This window comes from Leuciscus leuciscus (genome assembly GCF_965113295.1).
Source record: "Leuciscus leuciscus genome assembly, chromosome: 21".
Classification (NCBI taxonomy): Eukaryota; Metazoa; Chordata; class Actinopteri; order Cypriniformes; family Leuciscidae; genus Leuciscus; species Leuciscus leuciscus.
This window is the reverse complement of record NC_138745.1, coordinates 22,129,035-22,148,166: the sequence shown is the minus strand read 5'-3', so window position 1 is coordinate 22,148,166 and position 19,132 is coordinate 22,129,035. Positions and strand designations below refer to the sequence as shown.

General features: G+C 37.8%; 1 protein-coding gene across 1 annotated transcript in view; it reads left to right on the top strand.

Annotated features, from left to right (window-relative positions):
* The window catches only part of mkxa (mohawk homeobox a), a 28,369-nt gene extending 10,258 nt beyond the window's left edge, over window positions 1–18,111 (top strand). The window contains exons 6-7 of the mRNA XM_082151736.1: window positions 15,564–15,597; window positions 15,988–18,111. Coding sequence (XP_082007862.1) covers window positions 15,564–15,597; window positions 15,988–16,180 — 227 coding nt within the window. The 3' untranslated portion in view covers window positions 16,181–18,111. The remainder of the gene's footprint in view (window positions 1–15,563; window positions 15,598–15,987) is intronic.
* Window positions 18,112–19,132: the final 1,021 nt, after the last annotated feature.

The following is a 19,132-nucleotide window of genomic DNA, read 5'->3' as shown; positions in this document are numbered from 1 at the left end:
TCTTTGAGAGGAAGAAGGGCATCTTGAAGCAGTTTCATCAGCCCAGTATCAGCTGTGTTTGAATCCATGTATGATTTTGGCTTCTTGTTCTACAACCAGTAGAGTCACAAAGGGGTCATTTGTTTCTCTATTCTCTCTCACACATATAAATCATTTAATTTAATCTTGACATTTTCTAAATATGTTTTTAATAGTATGAAAATACTAGTATGTTAAAAATATTGCAGTTCAATAGTTCAAAGAATTTGTGCTTTTATATTATGCTTTGTACTTTTGATAAAACGTTTTAGGTCATGCAAGTTTAGATTTGAACTTGCAATGAAGTAGAACGTACTGTAGAGTAAACTTAGCTCATACTGGTTTAGTCTTCAGCCCATTAACTATCATTACTTCTTTAATCATTGTGACAGTTATTCTCTCTCCTCCATCTTCATGCTCTCTTTCTCATTATTTTTTCAGTATTACACACACATTCAACACAGTTTTGAGTTCATGTCAACAACTGCAAAGAAATGAGAAGTCTCTGATCAAAACAGCGTTCATGAGGGTAGTTTTAGGAGTAGGTTTAGGGTTAGGGGACACAAATATTAAACAGCACAGCTGTTTTCAACATTGATTATAATAAGAAATGTAATGATGCTGAAAATTCAGCTTTGCCACCACAAAAATAAATGATATTTTAAAATATAGACTATATAAAGAGAAATGCTTCTCTTTCTCTAAGAAAAGAGAAGCATTGGTCAGCATAAGAGACTTCTTTCCAAAACATTAAACAATCTTACCGACCCCAAATTTTTGTTTGGTAGCGTACTTGTATTATTTAGTGAGAGTATTTGGAAAATAAACAGCATATAATAAGTAAGTAAATAAATAAATTGCCATTTTGTGTCAATTTCCTCTTTGCCGCTGCTTGATAATGGCTTTATTCGCTTTCTAGAGCTTTCACCTAACCCAGGCTTTCTCATTTAACAAAAAAAGGCAAGCTCCACCATAGTTTAGGACTCTCTAACTCGTCTGTTTGAGGTCAACGTTGGTTCGGAGTATCACGTCAGGAAGCGTCTGCAGTCTCACAGTCGGCTGTGTTTGCTTCCATGTGCTGTTCAAGTCCTCCAGGTGTTTGTGATGTTATCACAAATCTTTTGGACAATCCAAAATGACAAATATGCTTCAGGAGAGTTCTGGCAATTATTTAAGCCCTGTTCATCATCATCTGGAAGAATGTCAGCCCCTATTGATCATTCGTAGGAATTTATGTGAGATACTGTGTCGACGACTAAGGCCTGCGAGTGCATGTGTTCGCTCTCTTCTCCTCGATAAGGAACCACTGGGTTTCTTCAGGTCAGGACACTACGTCTTTGTCCAGACAGGATTCATAACTGATAACATTGTTTGCTCCTCACTTCTTCGCTTACATATTGTTGTTCACATCAAGCCTCTCGGATCTCGCCGTGCAGTCTTTGTTTTACTTTGTCTCTCATTTTATTTTGCCATTTCTTACTGACAAACATGGTTTGCATTATCTCGGAGCTGAGGAACAAAATGCTGGAATTCTCTTCAAACCCAAAAGCTGTTGCTAACTACCTTTTGGACCAACGTTTAAACTCCCTGTGCGCTATGTGAAGTCGAGGTTGCTTGTGTAGACACCTGCTGAGAGAGACAATGAGAAAGAGCTTTAGTGTGTTTTGTTGTTTATTTCATCTTTAATCAGTTCTTTCCTAAACGCAGTTATACTCTTAATGGATATTTATGAGGCTTTCATGGTAAATACCATTTCCTGGCTAAGGACTCTGATGGCTTCGTCAGGTAGATGGTCTGTTTGTCATTTTGCGTGCGAGTATATGCCAGAAGAAAGGTTTAGAAGCACAGGATCATACACAGCAACAATTGTGCAACAGCGAATAAGGGATCAATCAGAATGAAATACAGCAATAAACGCTGAATTAAACTGATATTGAATTTGTCATTCAATCTTATTACTGGAGAGAAGGGGTTTGCATCATTTCCTCCTAAGGTTTCTCTCTCTTTTATTCTCTGCTATTCACTTTCCTTCCATTTTTTTTCTTTCTGCGTTCCAGAATATCTTCATACAAACATTCCTCAAGTTTCAGATTAATATGGCATAAGGTTGACATTTTAGAAGTACGTTCTGTTTTCTTTTTTTTAAACCAGATGTGTCTGTCTGTCTCTACACTGTGTTAGCCAAGCTGCTAATGTTTTAGCCCAGACGTCTTTAAGCCAAAGTGGCATCTCAGAATCCACCGGTTAAATGTAGCTTAATGGAACAAATTGGAGCTAAAGGAGCTCTCTTCTCCTTTCTATCACTCCTCACTTGAAGTTTCAGAGATCAGACGTGGCAAAGGAGCTGTCGGGCCAGCTAAGCCTCAAACCCTCTGATGGAAAACTAAAGAGGCCATTGTGTAAGAAAAATACGAAATAAAGCGCAACAGGAACCCTGATGGGAGTTTCATTGAAAACAAGAAGCGAGAGAATTCCAGGGTGCATGCCAGGGATTTTATGTCAAATTGCACTTTAATGGGATATTTAATGGCAGGAATCGCACTCCGTGTTTTCCCTGCATGCGTGGTATTGGGTTTAGGGCCGTCCTGTATGATATAGATCAATATGCCGCACTCTCAGAGCAGATGAGAGCTCGCAGTAAAGTGAGAGCATGCAGGAAAATATTTCTCAGAACGTTGTCTAGCGCTTTAGCTGTATTTTCACAGGTTGCATCAGGGGCTGGTTGTGCAGGAATCTCATAAGCCAGAAAGAAAGAGCACCGTTTACTCTAGAGCGATGTTATTTGTCCTCATTTTGCTTTCAACAGGGTCCTTGTGATCCAGTTATTGTAACTTATGTGTCAGTTGAGGGGTTTATGAATATATGAAATGCTTAAGTAAACAAATGAATGAGATGATATATATTTCCATATTTAAATCTGACTGAGGGTTTTTGAAATGCTACCTATTACAATTTTGGGGTCAATAAGTTTTTTTTTAAAGAAAGTAATAGCCTACTTTTATTCAGCAAGGATACATTAAATTAATTAAAGTGAATAAATGCTGTTCTTTTGAACTTTCTGTTCATCAAAGAATCCTGGAATAATTTTTTACCATGGTTTCCTCAAAAAAATTTAAGCAGCACAACTTTTTTCAGCATTGATAATAATGAGGAATGTTTCTTGTGCACTAAATTCAGCATATTAGAATGATTTTCTGAAGGATCTTGTGGCACTGAAGCCTGGAGTAAAGGCTGCTGAAAATTCAGCTTTGCCATCACATAAATAAATTACATTTTAAAATAGGAAGCAGTTATTTTAAATTGTAATAATATTTCACAAAATTATGATTTTTACTTTATTTTCAATCAAAAAAAACAAAAAAACTCACCCTGGTGAGCATAAGAGACTTCTTTCAAAAACATTCAAATATCTTATAGACCCCAAATTTTTTAATGGTGTGTTGTATTGAGGATATTTATGAGGATTTCTTCTAAATTAGATGATTATAGTTGTGTTTGAGCAATTTAATTAAATGTACTTCAATAAATATATAGCAGAAAAGGTCCGCCAAATGTTCCCTAAACCCCTAAAAAAAAAAGCCACATAAAAAAAGTGATTGATTGATTTACATCATACTGCGTACAAGTATGGGTTTTTTTTCCAGAATAAACTGCAGTGTGGATCAGTCCTTTTGCCATTTATTTAAAGCTGGATATGGGAGACAACGCTATGGTGGTGATATGATAAAGTTCAGTTTTTATATTGTTAAGCATTCTCCTCCAATGCCCAGAAATATAAAAAGGAGAAATTCTTTATATTTTTGTGATCTGTAATAAGAGTAAAAAAAATAAAATAAAAAACAGTCCAGAAATTTTATGGTTCTCTTTTTCCAATCAGTCTTTTTGCTGTGCTTTAGTGTGTCAGCTGTGCTCTGTGGGAAATATTTCTTCACAGAACCAAATATGTCACCTGTGTTTTACGACATGAAAAAACCTTCTTTTTCAAGGTCAGTGGACATTAAACCGAGACAGGAGGCAGAAATATGTTAAATGAAAACAGAGAGGCTTGACAAGGCCACCGGGGCTCATAGGTGCCAGTCACTTATAAGAGTCCTGCAAACTCATTGGACTAAAGCCACCAAAAGAAAATACTTTAAAAGTCATTGTCCAAGAAAAGTACAATCTCTCCAACTTACAAACATCAGAGCACATTTCAGGCCAGTCTCACTAGGTGAGCAATTCACCCTAAACATGCAATAGAGTGGGAGCACGTAAATTCAGGCATTATTAATGTGCAGGGCCTGCTGTTCATCTGATGATTGACAGCCATGTGTGTGTACAGCTGGAAACATGCAATACACTTTTATTGCTGTTTTTGCAGTTGTACTACACATCCAACCACATATACAGTAGGCTACATAAAAACATTGAGAGTAAGAGAGACTTTCAAACTTTTTAATGGTATCAGACTCTTAAAGCACGACAGGCTTTGGCTAACATATTTTAGCGTTGTTTGACAGAGACATACAGTGCTGGGGGAGGGATGTGTAATTTAGAGAAACAGCCTGGCAGGGATATGTCATTTAAAGAGTACATGCTGAACTGTGGGATTTATGGTTGCTGACCACAGAGCAGCAGGACAATGACTGATCCAGCTCTACTGTGCACATCTCAAATGGCAGAAAACACTTATGAAAACATCTTTATGTCATCTCCAACTTCAATACTGTAATATTAGACTTCACCATTAGATCGAGTTATTTTAGTAGTAAATATATAACACATTCTCATACATACACAATGAATTCCACGTGTACCAGATTTGGGCCGGATCTGGGCCGACACTTTGTTGCTCTCTGATAACATTCCCATGGCCTTTTTAAAATCAACATTAAAACTGTAAGTTGAAATATATTTGAATTTATAAGGTAAATTATATATTTTAGGCCCTGGAACTAGTCACTATTTCAAATAAAAATGTATTAATATACTATAAGGCTCCAGCATCCCCACAAGGCCACAACCCTTACATTGGACAAGGGATGGATTATAATATAATATAATATAATGAGCTGCATTAATGATAATTATAAAATAATTGCCCAAATGCTGTTTAAAACAGTTTTACATGTAATATGCAGAAGCAGCATAAACAACCCCTGCTAGAGTTCAGCTCCAGCCCCAATTACACACACCTGAAGCAGCGACTCAAGCTCTTACAGGCATACTAGAAACTTTCAGACAGGTGTGTTGAAGTCATTTCAAGATTTGCTTCAGACTCTGGGTTGCAGTTGTCAGGATGGGATCTCATCATCCTTCACCAGAGGATGAGGGGAGAAAATGTTGAGAGAAGTGAAAGGTGGAGAAAAGAAAGATGAAGGTAGAAGGAAGAAGGAGAGATGAGAGATGTGGTGGAAATGAGGGATGCAAGGTGAAGTATTGTGAAAGAGAGGGGGAAACTGAGAAAATGTACAACTCAAATGGATATCGACAATTAGAGAGACACTCACAATACTAAGAGAACCACTAGCTTTTGGAATAGTATTTTCATGGCTTTAGATTTAATTATTATTATTTATTTTTTACAGTATAATGAATAATTATGATAAATAATCATTATAAAAATGATAAACAAGTTAAATATAAAAACCTTTTAATTAATGTTTTTTATTAGTATTCTCAGTAGGTTTGTGAGTCTTGAAAAGCAAGTAAGCATCCTCTTTGTAGCATATTATTTTATTACAATATTCTGCGTGTATCCAGACACTGTTGGATGTGTTGCGGTCCATCTTTTATAATTTAGTTTTTGGAGCCATTTGTAACTTATTTGATTAAGTTCAAAACTTTCCCCAAAAACTGAATTCTTAGTCTCTCGGCACCACTCTGTGTATAAACTGTTGCTGAAGCTCAAGAGCAATATATCGTGATGAATTGCAAATAGTCCGAGCCACACTTGAAAAGTGAGTGTATGTGAATTGTGATGACTGTACGGAGGAGAGGTGTAAATAGACACACACTGCTCTGGCAGCTTTCATGTGAGAATAGATAGCAGACAGGAGGAAAGAAACAGTGAATGAATGGGAGACTATTAGATGAGTGTGGAGAACCTAATGGCTATAAAATGAAAGACTCAGAGCATCAGAAAGAGTACAGCAGGGGCTGTGTGTTTTTGTCTAACTTGGAAAGTAAAGTTTTGTGTGAAGGGGGAAAACAAAAAGAGGCAGTTTCACAAGAATAGATTAACAGATGAAAATAGAAATCGGAGAATCAAAGAGCACTTGATAAAGAGAGAGAATGTGCGTGTGAGCAAACCTTGAAGTTGAAGGAACATCATAGCAATTCATTTCACTATGTATTTTCTGGATCAAGTCTGCAATCATTATTTAGTTCAGAAAACACTTTCAAACATTGTTATATTACACTCACTGTTTTTTCCCTGAGGTTGCGGTCGAAAGCAATTCTGTTGTCATCTCTGGGCAGAATTAACTTGCAAAAGAAACATGTAATACGAGATCAAAACAAGATTTTCCATTTGGCAAAATCATTTGCAATGATTCCATAGTTGCTTGCTTTTAATTGTTTTTCCATTTTGGAATGACACTAAAGCTGTAGCAAAACTGAATTTTATTGGAGCTGAAAAAGGTTTGTGATGCGTTCTAGATGGAGCCTTATCTACGTCTGATAACACTTTAGGCAAATGCTTTCAGCATGAGCCCGTCTCTCTCTCCTTCTCTTCGTCCCTCTGTCTCTCTTCCTGAAATACGTCAGGATGCAGATACCGTCTGTAATACCTCAGTGGTGTGCTATGTTCTCTCGCTAGCGTGTTTGAAGTCTGTTTGTGCAACTTTTTATAGGGACTGATAGGGTGAGAGATCGGAATCAATCGTCCAGCCATTAGCAAATAGCAGATCCACACGTCCGTGTCCAGAACAGGAAGCCAATGGATGACCTCTTGTTAATGGTCAAGACTGGATTCCTCTGAGAGATGATGAAATATACCTGCCAACAAAACGTCTTTTCTAGAGCATTTCCTTGATCATGTACAGACCAGTGTCAGAAATGAACTGATAGTTCCCAAAAATAAACATTTAAAAAAATATTAATTTGTGGTAACCAAACAGTTTTGTTTACCATAGACTTCATTGAATGGACAAAGACACACTGAGACATTTCTCAAAATCTTCTTATGTTCCATAGAAGAAAGAATGTCGTACCAGTTTGGAACGACATGAGTGTGATGATGACGGAACGATGACAGAATTAAAATATTTGGTTAACTTATTCCCTTTAAGGGCTTAAATATTTCCCCCCTAGAATTGATTTTAAGGTGTATCGCCATCTATTTGTGTTAAATACTACAATTAATCTGTTTTTTTTTTATGTGAAAAGTAGCTATTACACAAACAGTGAATTAAATACCTGTAATTCTTCTATAGACAGACAGACTCTCTCTACTGTCTTCTGTCAGAGTTGTGATGTGTTTTTTCAAAGTTGACTAATTATTTTTATGAAAAAACACCCCAATATGTTTGAGACAGTGAATATAAAAATAATCAGACAGCTGCAGTGTCTGCAACCTATTTTTGGTCTGGTTCTCAAGGGAGCACCTGGAGATGCTTGGTACTCAAACTGTAGGCGGCACACTTATCCTACAAGCTATAGTCATCACTTTCACCATCTCCTAAATTTCTTGGTAGATGATGATGATTTAAAAAAAAATTCAATTAACAATGGCACAGACAACAGGCAAAATTTTAGGCTGCTGTCACTTTAAGATCTAATGCACAGACCGAATATTCTGACACACTTACGTTTTTTTTCTCAACTGTTCAACTGACATAGCCGAGAGAATACTTGCTAAGAAGGGTATTTTGACATAATTTTGTGTGTATGTGTTCTTTCAAGCGCAAGTAAACGCAAAAGAGGAATCAATTCAGTGTTCAAACGCTGTCTGAAACTCTCTCTCTGCGTGCCTGCATGCGCTTCGGGTGTGTGAGGATGTGCGCAGACAACAGCGTGCAAGTCCTGATTTTCACCTCTTCTTCCATGTTTAAAATCATTTGAATGTGTAAATTGGCAAGGTAAACATGTCCAAACGATAAACTTTCACTCTATGAATATTAAACTTAGCAGTTAATCCGCGAATCACATGCGTACCGAACCGCTGGGACTGGTCCGTACGGATCACGGATCAACTGCAATCCGTTGCACCCCTAATAATGAATGAACACTTTTATCATCATGATTGCCATCTTAACAGACATGGAGAAAAATCCTACTCCAGTAAGTAAACATGTCCCTGTCCCCAAAAATGTTGGTACTCAAAAGCGCTTCCCTCCACGTTTTCTGCTGTGCATTGTTTATTTTTTACCATGTGCACCCCTGCCTATAACCCATCACTACATAGGCCTACAGTAGCATATTATTAAATATAATGTTACATAACACAATAAAACAACAGATTAGTTGACTACGGGGTCATTTTGACCCCCCATTTGAAACATGTCAATTTCTGTTGCATTTTTGCCCAATGCCCTAGTTAATTTGTGACCCTGGTACAGACTGTTCTGTTATTTGGCTGGTAGAGTTTTTGTTGTGGCGATTTGTTTATTCTGACTGGTAAATACAAAATGAGGGCAAGATTTAACACATTCACACCAATGCCGAAGCTGCATGTGCCATTGGTGGCAGCTGCTTTATTTTGGCTGTGATCAGACCGTTATTGTTTGTCATCTGCTGTGCAGACCCAAAGAAATCCTAAAAGTATGAAATAAAATCGGTCTTAGGATGAGCTTTAACGGTTTATGAGTGGCCGTGTCCATGTTGCTGAAATATGCTTTTCTGTCTGTCTCCCTCTCACCCTGTTTACCCCCATACAGTATTGCCACTGTTTGGTTGTTCTTTCTGCCCACCAGTCAAATTCACAGCCCAGAACATGTCAGCACCCTCAACTCAGTTTGATCCATCACAGATTAATGTGCTGTGATTCAAAGGCTCAGAGAAAAGGAAGTCCAACAGTGTGTCCAGACTGTTGTGTTTTTCACCAGGGAGAGTTTTTAAATATTACGAGAACATGTCATGTGCAAAGAATCACTATCATTCTTCACTCTTCTTTTGGGCCTCATGCCTCTTCCAACCACCCTGACCCAGAAATCATGGATATTTATAGTGCAGCGATTACTGATAAACGTGAATGGAATGGAGAGAATGGAAGAACGGAGTCAGTAATGGGGCTGCTGTTTAAAGACGGTCATTACAGAGAAAGAAACCTCAACCAAAAGTATGATCTGGGAAGGCAATGGGAAAACAAGAACCAAGACATTAGGCTTAAAAAAAAAAAAACCTGTGAACGTCAGAGACGAGTTGAAGAGAGAAACAGAACAGAAATGATGATCACAGGAAACAGTCAGAAAAATGGAAGCAAACCAAAAGACAAACTCAGACTGTTTGAGATGGATTTATCTAGAGAGTGACCAGAAGAGACGCGCTCAAAAGAGAGAGCGAGACAGAGGGATGGCATGGATGTTGATTATTGCCATCCCGGACAGCTAGTGAGGGAAGAGCTGGCAGAGCTGAGACGACACACGCCAGCTTCATCTTAACATCATTCACAGGCCTTCTATGACATTATTAAAGAACAACGTTCATTTTTCTCACGCACACATTGGACGCCCGTTGTAAAAATGAGACACCAAGAACTGATGATGTCTGTCTGCTTTGGGCAGAACCAATTTTCCTCTCCTTTATTTTAAAGGCTGTGAAAGATGTGACTGCTATTTTATAAATCAGTAAAAACAGGCAAGGATTATGGTCATGGGTTTGAGAAAACAGAGCAGACTTTTCTGATTTCTCTGGTATAAATGTGACAAATTCATCGCCAGCCATTTTCTGATGTTCACTAATTTGAGCAAGTTATCTTATTAAATTCATAACCGCCTTTCTTTGTTCTACATGCCGGGATGTGTCTCAATGGCTTTAAAGCAGTACGTGCCACACTCAGTCACCAGAGTGACACTGACGTATTTTCCATTCTCATCTGCGTGGCTCCGAAGCCAAAAAGCTATGACATCTTGCCCAGATTCCATTTGTCACTTCTTTTCACGCAGCTGATAGATGGACGATCAGAAGAACAAATGAACGGATGGAGGTATAATTCCAGCCCCAGTCTGCTTTGACATGCCAACCATGATGCCATTCTGTCTCAGTTGTGATCGCTCATTGAGAGTTTGCACAGAAACAGACCATTCTGCAATAGTTTACACAATCGTCCACGCCGCCAATGTCCATTCAACCATCTCTATAGAGTTTTCATACCATATTCTACTGTATATATGAACGATTCAAAAGCTACCATTGATTTAAAGTTTTGTTCTTCTGGCAAACCTTTGCAATCCAGGGACAGAAAGATCAATGTGTTCTCTGTTGTTAGACAATGAGAAGGCCACATGTATGACTTTCTTTCCTCTGTGCAACACAAAAGTAGACATTTTGAAGAAAAAAAAAAGGGGTCCAATGTGGTTTTTAACCGCAATGACTTTCATTATATGGATAAAAACAATATAAACACACTTCTTTTTTGTTCCATACAGGAAAGTAAGTCAAACAAGGTTTAAAATGACATGAGGATGAGTAAATAAATATCTAGTTCAGTCATGAAACTCTAGAGGACACAGCCTGAATAAGTCCTTACATGCAATCAGCAAGCATTATCATTACTACATGGCACAAGCTAATTTGCTCTGCTGATCCAGCAGCAATGAACTTACTTGCTCAACATTTAAATTGTCTGGTTCAGTGTAAGCTGACCCTTCAGGATGTTTTCAGAGAAACCCTCCACTTCCCCCAACTCCACCTGTCTAGATTTAAACAGGATTTATAGCAGCAGAATATCTTATGGCAGCGTGTCTCCCAATCTATTGGCAGTAGCAAGCCCATACTTGCTCTACCAATCCCAAATGCATTAATATTGTCATTCATTAACATTTTTAAACTATTCGGAGAGTTGTCAGTTTTTATTTTTGGGTGAACTATCACTTTAAGCATTTTTATATTTCTTGTTCATCAGTGTGTAATATGTGTATTATGTAATGGTGTGTGTGTGTGTGTGTGTGTGTGTATTTGTGTGAATAATTGAAAGCAATTGTTGGTTTGTGCAGCAGTGAGTAGTGAACAAAGCCCATATATCTATGGCAGGTGTTTGCTGGTCTGATCTGTCTGTACCTGGCAGAGATATAAAAGTCTTATTTGTAGCACTTCTTTCTTTCTCTTCCTGTTCCCTGTGGTGATGGTAAGTGTACTGGAGATTTAACCCATCAGGCCTCTTTAGCAGCAGTTTTATTGAGCATCATACAAGTCCCCCGACTCACAGCTAACAGACTCAGAGCCATGTCAGAATTTCGTTCAGTAGCAAACGCTGCAAAAAGGATAATAAAAAAAAACACCAGAAAAATAGTAATAACTAGCACAGTTTGATTTATAGAGAATTTATAATTTTTTTGGCATTGCCATTTGTTTTTAAAAAATCTGAGTTTTAGATGTTTTAGGCAGCAGCATTTGGAAATTGCAGTAGGTCCGCATCCAATTTTCAGCTGAGTGTTTTCCTGGGGGAGAGAGAGTGGAGTCACAGTCTGCTCTCTAAAGAAGGTCGCTTGATGTTGCATGCAGACAAGCCCTCTTAGCAGGCCCGGTTCTACCTGGGTGCTAAGCACTCTCAAACGCAAGCAAGAGCACCCTCAGTTGATACTGTTATACTAATTTGGTGAAACAGATTTGTCAAACGCTCTAGTGCATATTTGTGTTTGCTCTCTGGAGAACGTCAAATGTATCTATTTACAAAGTGTTTTTGCAACGGCAAGCAATGTAGCCCATCACAGAATTGTGTTGACCTCTTAAATGCAATGGCCAACCAGAGGTGTTTAAATAAGTCAGAATCCACTGTTCAAAAACGCCAGAGTTTTCAATCAGAGTCAGTGCTGAGTTACGCAGGCTTGCGAAACCTCTCATTAGCAAAGTGTCGACACAATGCAAGTAAGAGTTTATAACGCATTATAATTATAATGATTATAACGGAACTTTGTGAGATTGCGATGAACGGACAGCATTTGGTGATTGTAAAGGGAGCGTTCATGGATTTTTTCATGGGTTTCAGTTCAGTTTTAGTCAAAGTAATACTAAAATAACATTTTCTTTCCTATTGTAATGTTTATTCAAGTAAATCGGCTTCACGAACAAGAAAAATATAGGGCGGGATTTAATTTTGTCCATCGGGAATTGATCATTGTGGTTTGCTATTGCCGTTATCTCATGTGAGTGACAGGTTGTCCCGTCCTCGTGCAAGTAAACACATCATCAGAAAAGAGATGCCTTTGTAGAAGAAGTTATTTCGACAAGTGTGGGTTTGATTAAAGGTTACAAGGGTACATGCATTTTTTTTTTTTTTTTTACAGATTAATCGTTTATAATAAATACTTAAATATTCCATAAAATACAAGTGTGGGTATCTGCAGGTCGGAGTAATGGGCCTGCCGAAAAGGTCTTACAATTGGTTGTGAAAGCTGACTGTTAGGATGTGGGGTAGGGGTTAGTTTTGGCACACCCATTACTCCAACCTGCAGCTATCTCTGATTTCATTGTAACTTTCACAACATTTTTGGCCTTATTAAAACCTCCTGACAGTTACACCACCTAGTCATGTCTGATTACAAAAAATATCTAACTGAATTCTAATTCAGAAATTAAAAAAATTCATCATATAAGATCTGTATAACATCATTGCATACATAGTGTATTTCTATAATGATATAATTGCCATTTCTTTTCATTCTCCCATTTCTTTTTTTTACTGATTCTATCTTTTATATTCTAGTGGCTTCACATCTTTTCTTCCCTCTCCTTCATTTCCTCTATTCCTGATCATCAGGAGATTCGTGTTATTTAGAAGATTAGATACCATTACCAACCATGATTTAGGAGTGAGGAATGGGAGAAGGTTGTCTTTATTTGTTAGGCTAGTGGTTGTCAGTAGAAACCAATCGTACAACTGCCAAGAGAGTAAACTGAGCTACTGTCACTGCGGTAATAATGTCAGACAAAAACAGCAACTCTATCACACTATCTGAATGGTGTCCAAATCAAATTCATATTCAGTCCTGCAACTGATATTTTTAAGAAACCAAACCTGAATTTTCACAGTAGCAGTTTCTATGCAGTCTGTATTGTTTATATTTATCATTACAGCATTGATAAATGAACTTGTCCAAGACAGAAGAGACAGTTACGAGACTGAGGAAAGAGCAAACTTGGAAGAGCTGAATACTGGGGGAAAAACAGTGTAATAATTTCAAGGTTTAATGGCATGTGTAGCTACGGACTGAATACCTGCGTTTGACAAAAAACAGATCTAGATTTGTTGTTTGTATCAAGTGCATCAAATCAAAGACTCTCGGAGAGCAAGAGCTTATCTAGAACAGAGAACAGACAACCACAACAACCATATCCTGTAAGATACAGAAAGAGAAAACTGATACGAGGACAACATGTGCCTGACAAGACATCAGCTGAGTGAACCTGATGACACAGATTTACATTCAAAGAATATGAAAGACATTACATTTTGTGACAGGAACATTATGGGAAAATTCAGGAAAGATATTGACAGAAATCTAACTCAGACTGGATGAATTAAGGCAAGATTTCCCGGCGGAGGATCTCTAATCGTTCCATCTTCACATGAACTACTTGTTTCGCAATCACACACTCCAGTTCGGTTAATTGAACCCCAAACACATCTGTGAGTATCGAGAGGGGAAGCGCACTGTTATTCTGACTAACACGCTCATTCTCAGCCGTGTAAAACTATTACTGAACACGCTGAGCACAACAGGATATTTCCAAATCAGCTGCACGCCAGCCTCGGGCAGTACTGGCCCGCTGCTGGCCATTCCTCAACACCCAGTTGCCATTCAGCGCACATGTGAATGGTTTTTGAGGAAAAACAAGTTGAACACCGGCTCAGACGAGCCGTTGGGGATGATTAGGTGCTGTTTGGCCCTGCAGGTGTCCGGGCAGCACTCCAATGTTTCGTTCCGGATCCAAGGGGGGTGTGTGAGCACAAGGTTTGGGATGGGATGAGGTGAACGTATAAGCAGCGCTGCCTCAGGGGAGAGAACTGAGACATCCGGACTAAAGGCATGAGGTTTAACTCAAAATGAAACCCTGGATCTGGATTTAGAGAATTCAGCGCCTGTAAAACTCATCCTAGATGAAAGTGTGAGACATGTTAAACCATAACTGTCATGTCCAGTAACATATCTTTTACAAGACTGCAGTGTTAGGTGAGCACATTAAGAGGGGGAAAAAAAGACATGCATGTGTCTAGAGGTGTAAAGTACTTCATTACTGCACTTATTATTTTGAGCAGTTTGTACTTGCAAGTCAAGACTTACAGCCTTATTAAATCAATTCAACATTCAATATTAAATGAAAAATAAATCATTTAACAAAATCACTTGGTTGCATCCAATTAATTTTGTGGACAAAGTGTCAGAATGGATCACAAAATACATTTAGTGAATGAAATATTCATTTTGTAAATGTGATTTCATGCATTAATATGAATGTATTAACCCAAGTTGTATGTAATGAAATGTACCACATTTTTCTTGAACAAAATATGCATTTGTGATACACAGAATGAGATACCCCTTAAAAATTATATAAACTTGCAATTCAGAGAAAAAGTAAGAATTGCAAAATGTAAACTAGGAATTGCAAGAAATAAAGTGATTGTGTGTTATAAACTCACAATTATGAAAAAGTCCAAATTGCGAGATATCAACATATCTAAAACGGTAACAATGGTGAGATGTTAACTTAAAATGGCAAGATTTAAAATTGGAGCTAAGAGAAATAAAGTCAGAATTGCGAGATAAATTATAAATGTATTCTTTTTTTTCATGGCAGAAACAGGCTTCCATACAAAAGTGTTGAAAATGTCAGAGAAAAACATAAAAAACAGGCAACTAAATATAAGTATATAATAAATATTTTCCATATAATATTGTGGTTTTCGTCTGATGATCATATAAAAGCCAATTATTTAATTTTTATATTCACAAACATAACGTAAAGAATAAGTCAGTCAGATATGTTTTTGGTTAAATACATAATTTGTCAGTATAAACCCGTGTGCGTGTGTGTGTGTGTGTGTGTGTGTGTGTGTGTGTGTGTGTGGTAGAGGAACTGGTGATTACCATTAAGTAATTAGCCTTAAGTGTGTTGCTGACCTCTGCATTTAACAAATAGCACATTATTATTGTGCCAAGCATCTGGATATGGAAGATTCCACCATTCACAAAGTAAATGGAAACAAGCCTCTACAGTCTCAGTCAGTGAAGCATCTCTCTCCATTCACAAGAGTAGCACAAATCTACACATAAACAAGTCCTCCGAAATCCGAATGTTTACTTTCTGTCTTACTCTGCCTTTGCCTGCTTGTCACATCTGTCAGTTTTAAGATACAGTGTTTTGTTATTGACACTGGCTTTGTCCTGTGCTTGAATTTACAGAGACTGTGGAGCATGGATCAAATAAATTTGACAGGTGCGTATGACTGGAACTGACATGCACATGAAGAAAAAAAAAGAAAAAAAAAAGTGCCCTTCACATTATTTTAAGGTGCGTTCACGCCATGTCGTAATTACCGTAATTAATAGATTTCAATATGTAAGAAGCGTTCACTTCTTCGCCGAGCTCCTACTTGTACCACCTGACCACTGCAGATTCATTTAGGTGTTGATAGTGTTGCAATAAAAACGCATAATTCCCAGTCCGAGGACGTGAACAGCTCCGAGTAGAATGTCACGTGTTGCCGTCACGAAATTACGGTAATTACGACATGGCATGAACGCAGCATTAGTCAAGTGTGTCTAAACTTTTCAACTTTGGCTGTAAATGAACTATTCTTACATACATATATATATTATATAACAGAAGCATGCAGAAGGAGAAGGGACAGAGGAAAGACGAGACATACTGGAGGGAGATCAACGCGGCCATGGCCCTAACTAACCTGGCTCAGCCCAAGGACACGGCCACCGCCACCACCACCAGCTGCATCATCCAGAAATCCTCACACATAGCGGAAATCAAGACTGTTAAAGTGCCTATCCTGCACAAATACTAATACACACACACACATACACATATACACACACACACACACAGACAGAAGATCCCGCTCTTCTACCTTTGGAATTCACTTGTTGTTTTGAATATTGTTTATTACTTTGTTGTACTGATACAGAATGAATTTTTTTGGTACGTTTGTTTTTATTGTTATTATGAGTACGATGAAGTGCCCTGAAATGCAGCACTTGTTCAGTTCACCAATTTGTGCATTTCCTTTGGGTCGCACAAACTATTTTGATAAGTGTTGATGAATAGTCAGTACGACAGTATTTCTGAACGAGACACTTTTGCAATGTTAACTTATTTTGATATTAATCAGAAATTTGTATTGTATCGCACCAAAGTGCCTTCATGCATCTCAAAGGAGAGATTAGTGAGAATGTACAGTTCATGTCCTCTCTGAATGAAATAAACGGTTGAAATGACAGGAGGAGTGTGAAGCGCACTCTTCTCTCTGCTTCTCACAGCCGACAAGAGCTGCTGACCTTAAAATGAAATCAGCACAAGTCACAAAGACATGCATATGAGCCTAAGGCCATTTCTGCATGTTTTGTCTTAATATCTCATGTGGCTGTGACTACGACATTGTTTTGTCTCTAAAATTGAAAACTTCAACTGTCACCTGCCAACAATAACCGTGAGTCGAGAGATAAGTTCAGTCAGCCTACATCAAACTTTAGATCTTCCTTACGGCCTCTGCTTCCTCTCATAAACTCAGTTATGCTCATTTCTCAGACACAATAAGAAAGAGAGAGAGCCAGACTTCAAGGTTTCATCTGTATCTGTTTGAGACGAGGACTGTGACCCAAAGGGATATTTATGAATCCATTATCAGTGCTAAACCGAACGTGTTGCCTTCTCACGTTTCTGCTCAGAACAAGGTACTTCAGTGGAAGGAGTAAATGATTTGGCCAGTCGTGTTTTACCCCCCTTTCTCTCTCAGCTGGTTAGAATTACTCACAAATCGCTGTTTACAAGAAGTACGAGAGACACTTCCACACAAACCATAGCAGTATTACCACATCTCTGATTCAGAGAACGTTCAAACTTATTTTGCAATCTCCATGTTTGTCCTGCGGTTTTTACTCTTTTTGTTAGTGATTTTTGCCTTTGGTGAAACCAAGTTGTGTTAGCCTTGTATTGACTGAATGGAAAGAAACTGCAAATGTTATTTACATTAGAGTTATGGATGCCAAGTACACAATTTAGAGAATTAAAATGCCACTTTTGAAGTGAGCGCAGTAACACTTGCTTATGTTCTTTATCTGTTTGTTTGTTTTTTTGAGGAAAGTCTCCACCTGCTTGTGGTGAGACAGGCCAAAGAAACTTATTCAAAAAGCTACATGCACTTATCTGACTACCCCCCACCCCCGAAAATAATTTTCACAAACACCCACTTAAGACTATAATTCATACAGACCATGTCCTGTTTTCCTGCTCTACAGAGTAGTGTAGCATATTTTTAGTACATTTTCAAGCAAAATGGGAAAATGTATAATCTGATCTGCTTTTGAAATCTCATTTTCCTTTCATTTGTTCCTCTAATCTATTCAAATCACACGTGAATCTCTTTTGGCCTTTGCAGTGAATAAAGAGAAGAGAAAGCGTCAACCTGAGTTTAACCGATTCAGTTTTTTCCCCCTTGCACACTCTGCTCAAAAGGATGCTGACAGACAAAAAGTTATTTTGTGCACACTTTAGAACATTTGAAATGATTAAAGACTGTAAAAAACTTGTAATAATAGTCTGATTTTTTTATTGTTAAGTTATATTCTTTCTTTTTTTATTCTTTTAGAGACTGGATGTTTGTCCAATGAAGGAATGCATAATATCTCATTTATTCTCTGATTTTCTTTTAATGTTCAGTTTTACGCCAGGAACCTTGTTTACTTCAACGGAACATTAAATAAAACATTTTTTTGATGATATGATGTTGCTTGGCGTTTCATCATTAAAGTTTGTAGTTCTGCACAAACCTCTAAAATCTTTCCTGATCAAAGATTTAATTGCTAACATTTAAACACAGGGTATCCATTTGCATTTTAACTTCAGTTACTTTATGAATAAATATGAGTTTTTCTTGAGTTTAAAATGAATAAATTTCAAACAGAAATGTTTTAGGGCCAACTTACGATGAATAATTCACACAGCATTGAGGCAGACAAATGAAATTTCACTCATTTGTCTCTGCGGTTTGACCTGAGTTCAGATGACAAGCTTCTCTTTTCTTTTTTACCCTCTGCATCTTTATGAAAGCTGTCCTGTTAACTTTGCCAGAGGCAGAGACCTTGTTTGCCTTCACGCTGGTTTCAGCCCAGTAAATACAAAGACACCGCACAGCACAAACAGAGCTGGAAATGGATGATGAGAATGGAGTTCTGTGATCTTGTCTTTCCTTAAGGGTTTAATCCTGAACAAATGTTGGGAATGGCCACATTGTGCTCACTGTGGTATTGACTGTGTACAGCACAAAGATTCATGAAGCTGCGCATTTAGCGAAACAAATCGTAAGTTTAGCCTCTGAACCAAACTGAAGCATTAATGTGCATTTCATTTACATATTCTAGAGTTGATCCATGAACCCTGACAACAGCATCAGAAAGCCTATTTCCTGCATTTGCTCAGCGACAGCGTCTATCCAAATATACTCACAAACACATATCCAGTGATCCCAAAACCTATTTGGACACTTAAGTCAACAAAAAGTCGGAATGTCATTGCTTTAGACACAAATGATCAAAACCAAGTGTCATCTGCAATGACTTTCTCAAGCAGCTGTTGTCATGCTCATTTTTAAAGTCTATCTGTAGTATAAAATTTGTTGTATAATCTGAAACCTAATAATCTTTTTTGCAGGATATTTTGCATTAAAAGAAAATGCCATTTAGCTCAATGTTTTGTTTTATATGGTACAGAAAAAAAATGAGGGAGGAATACTTTCAGATCA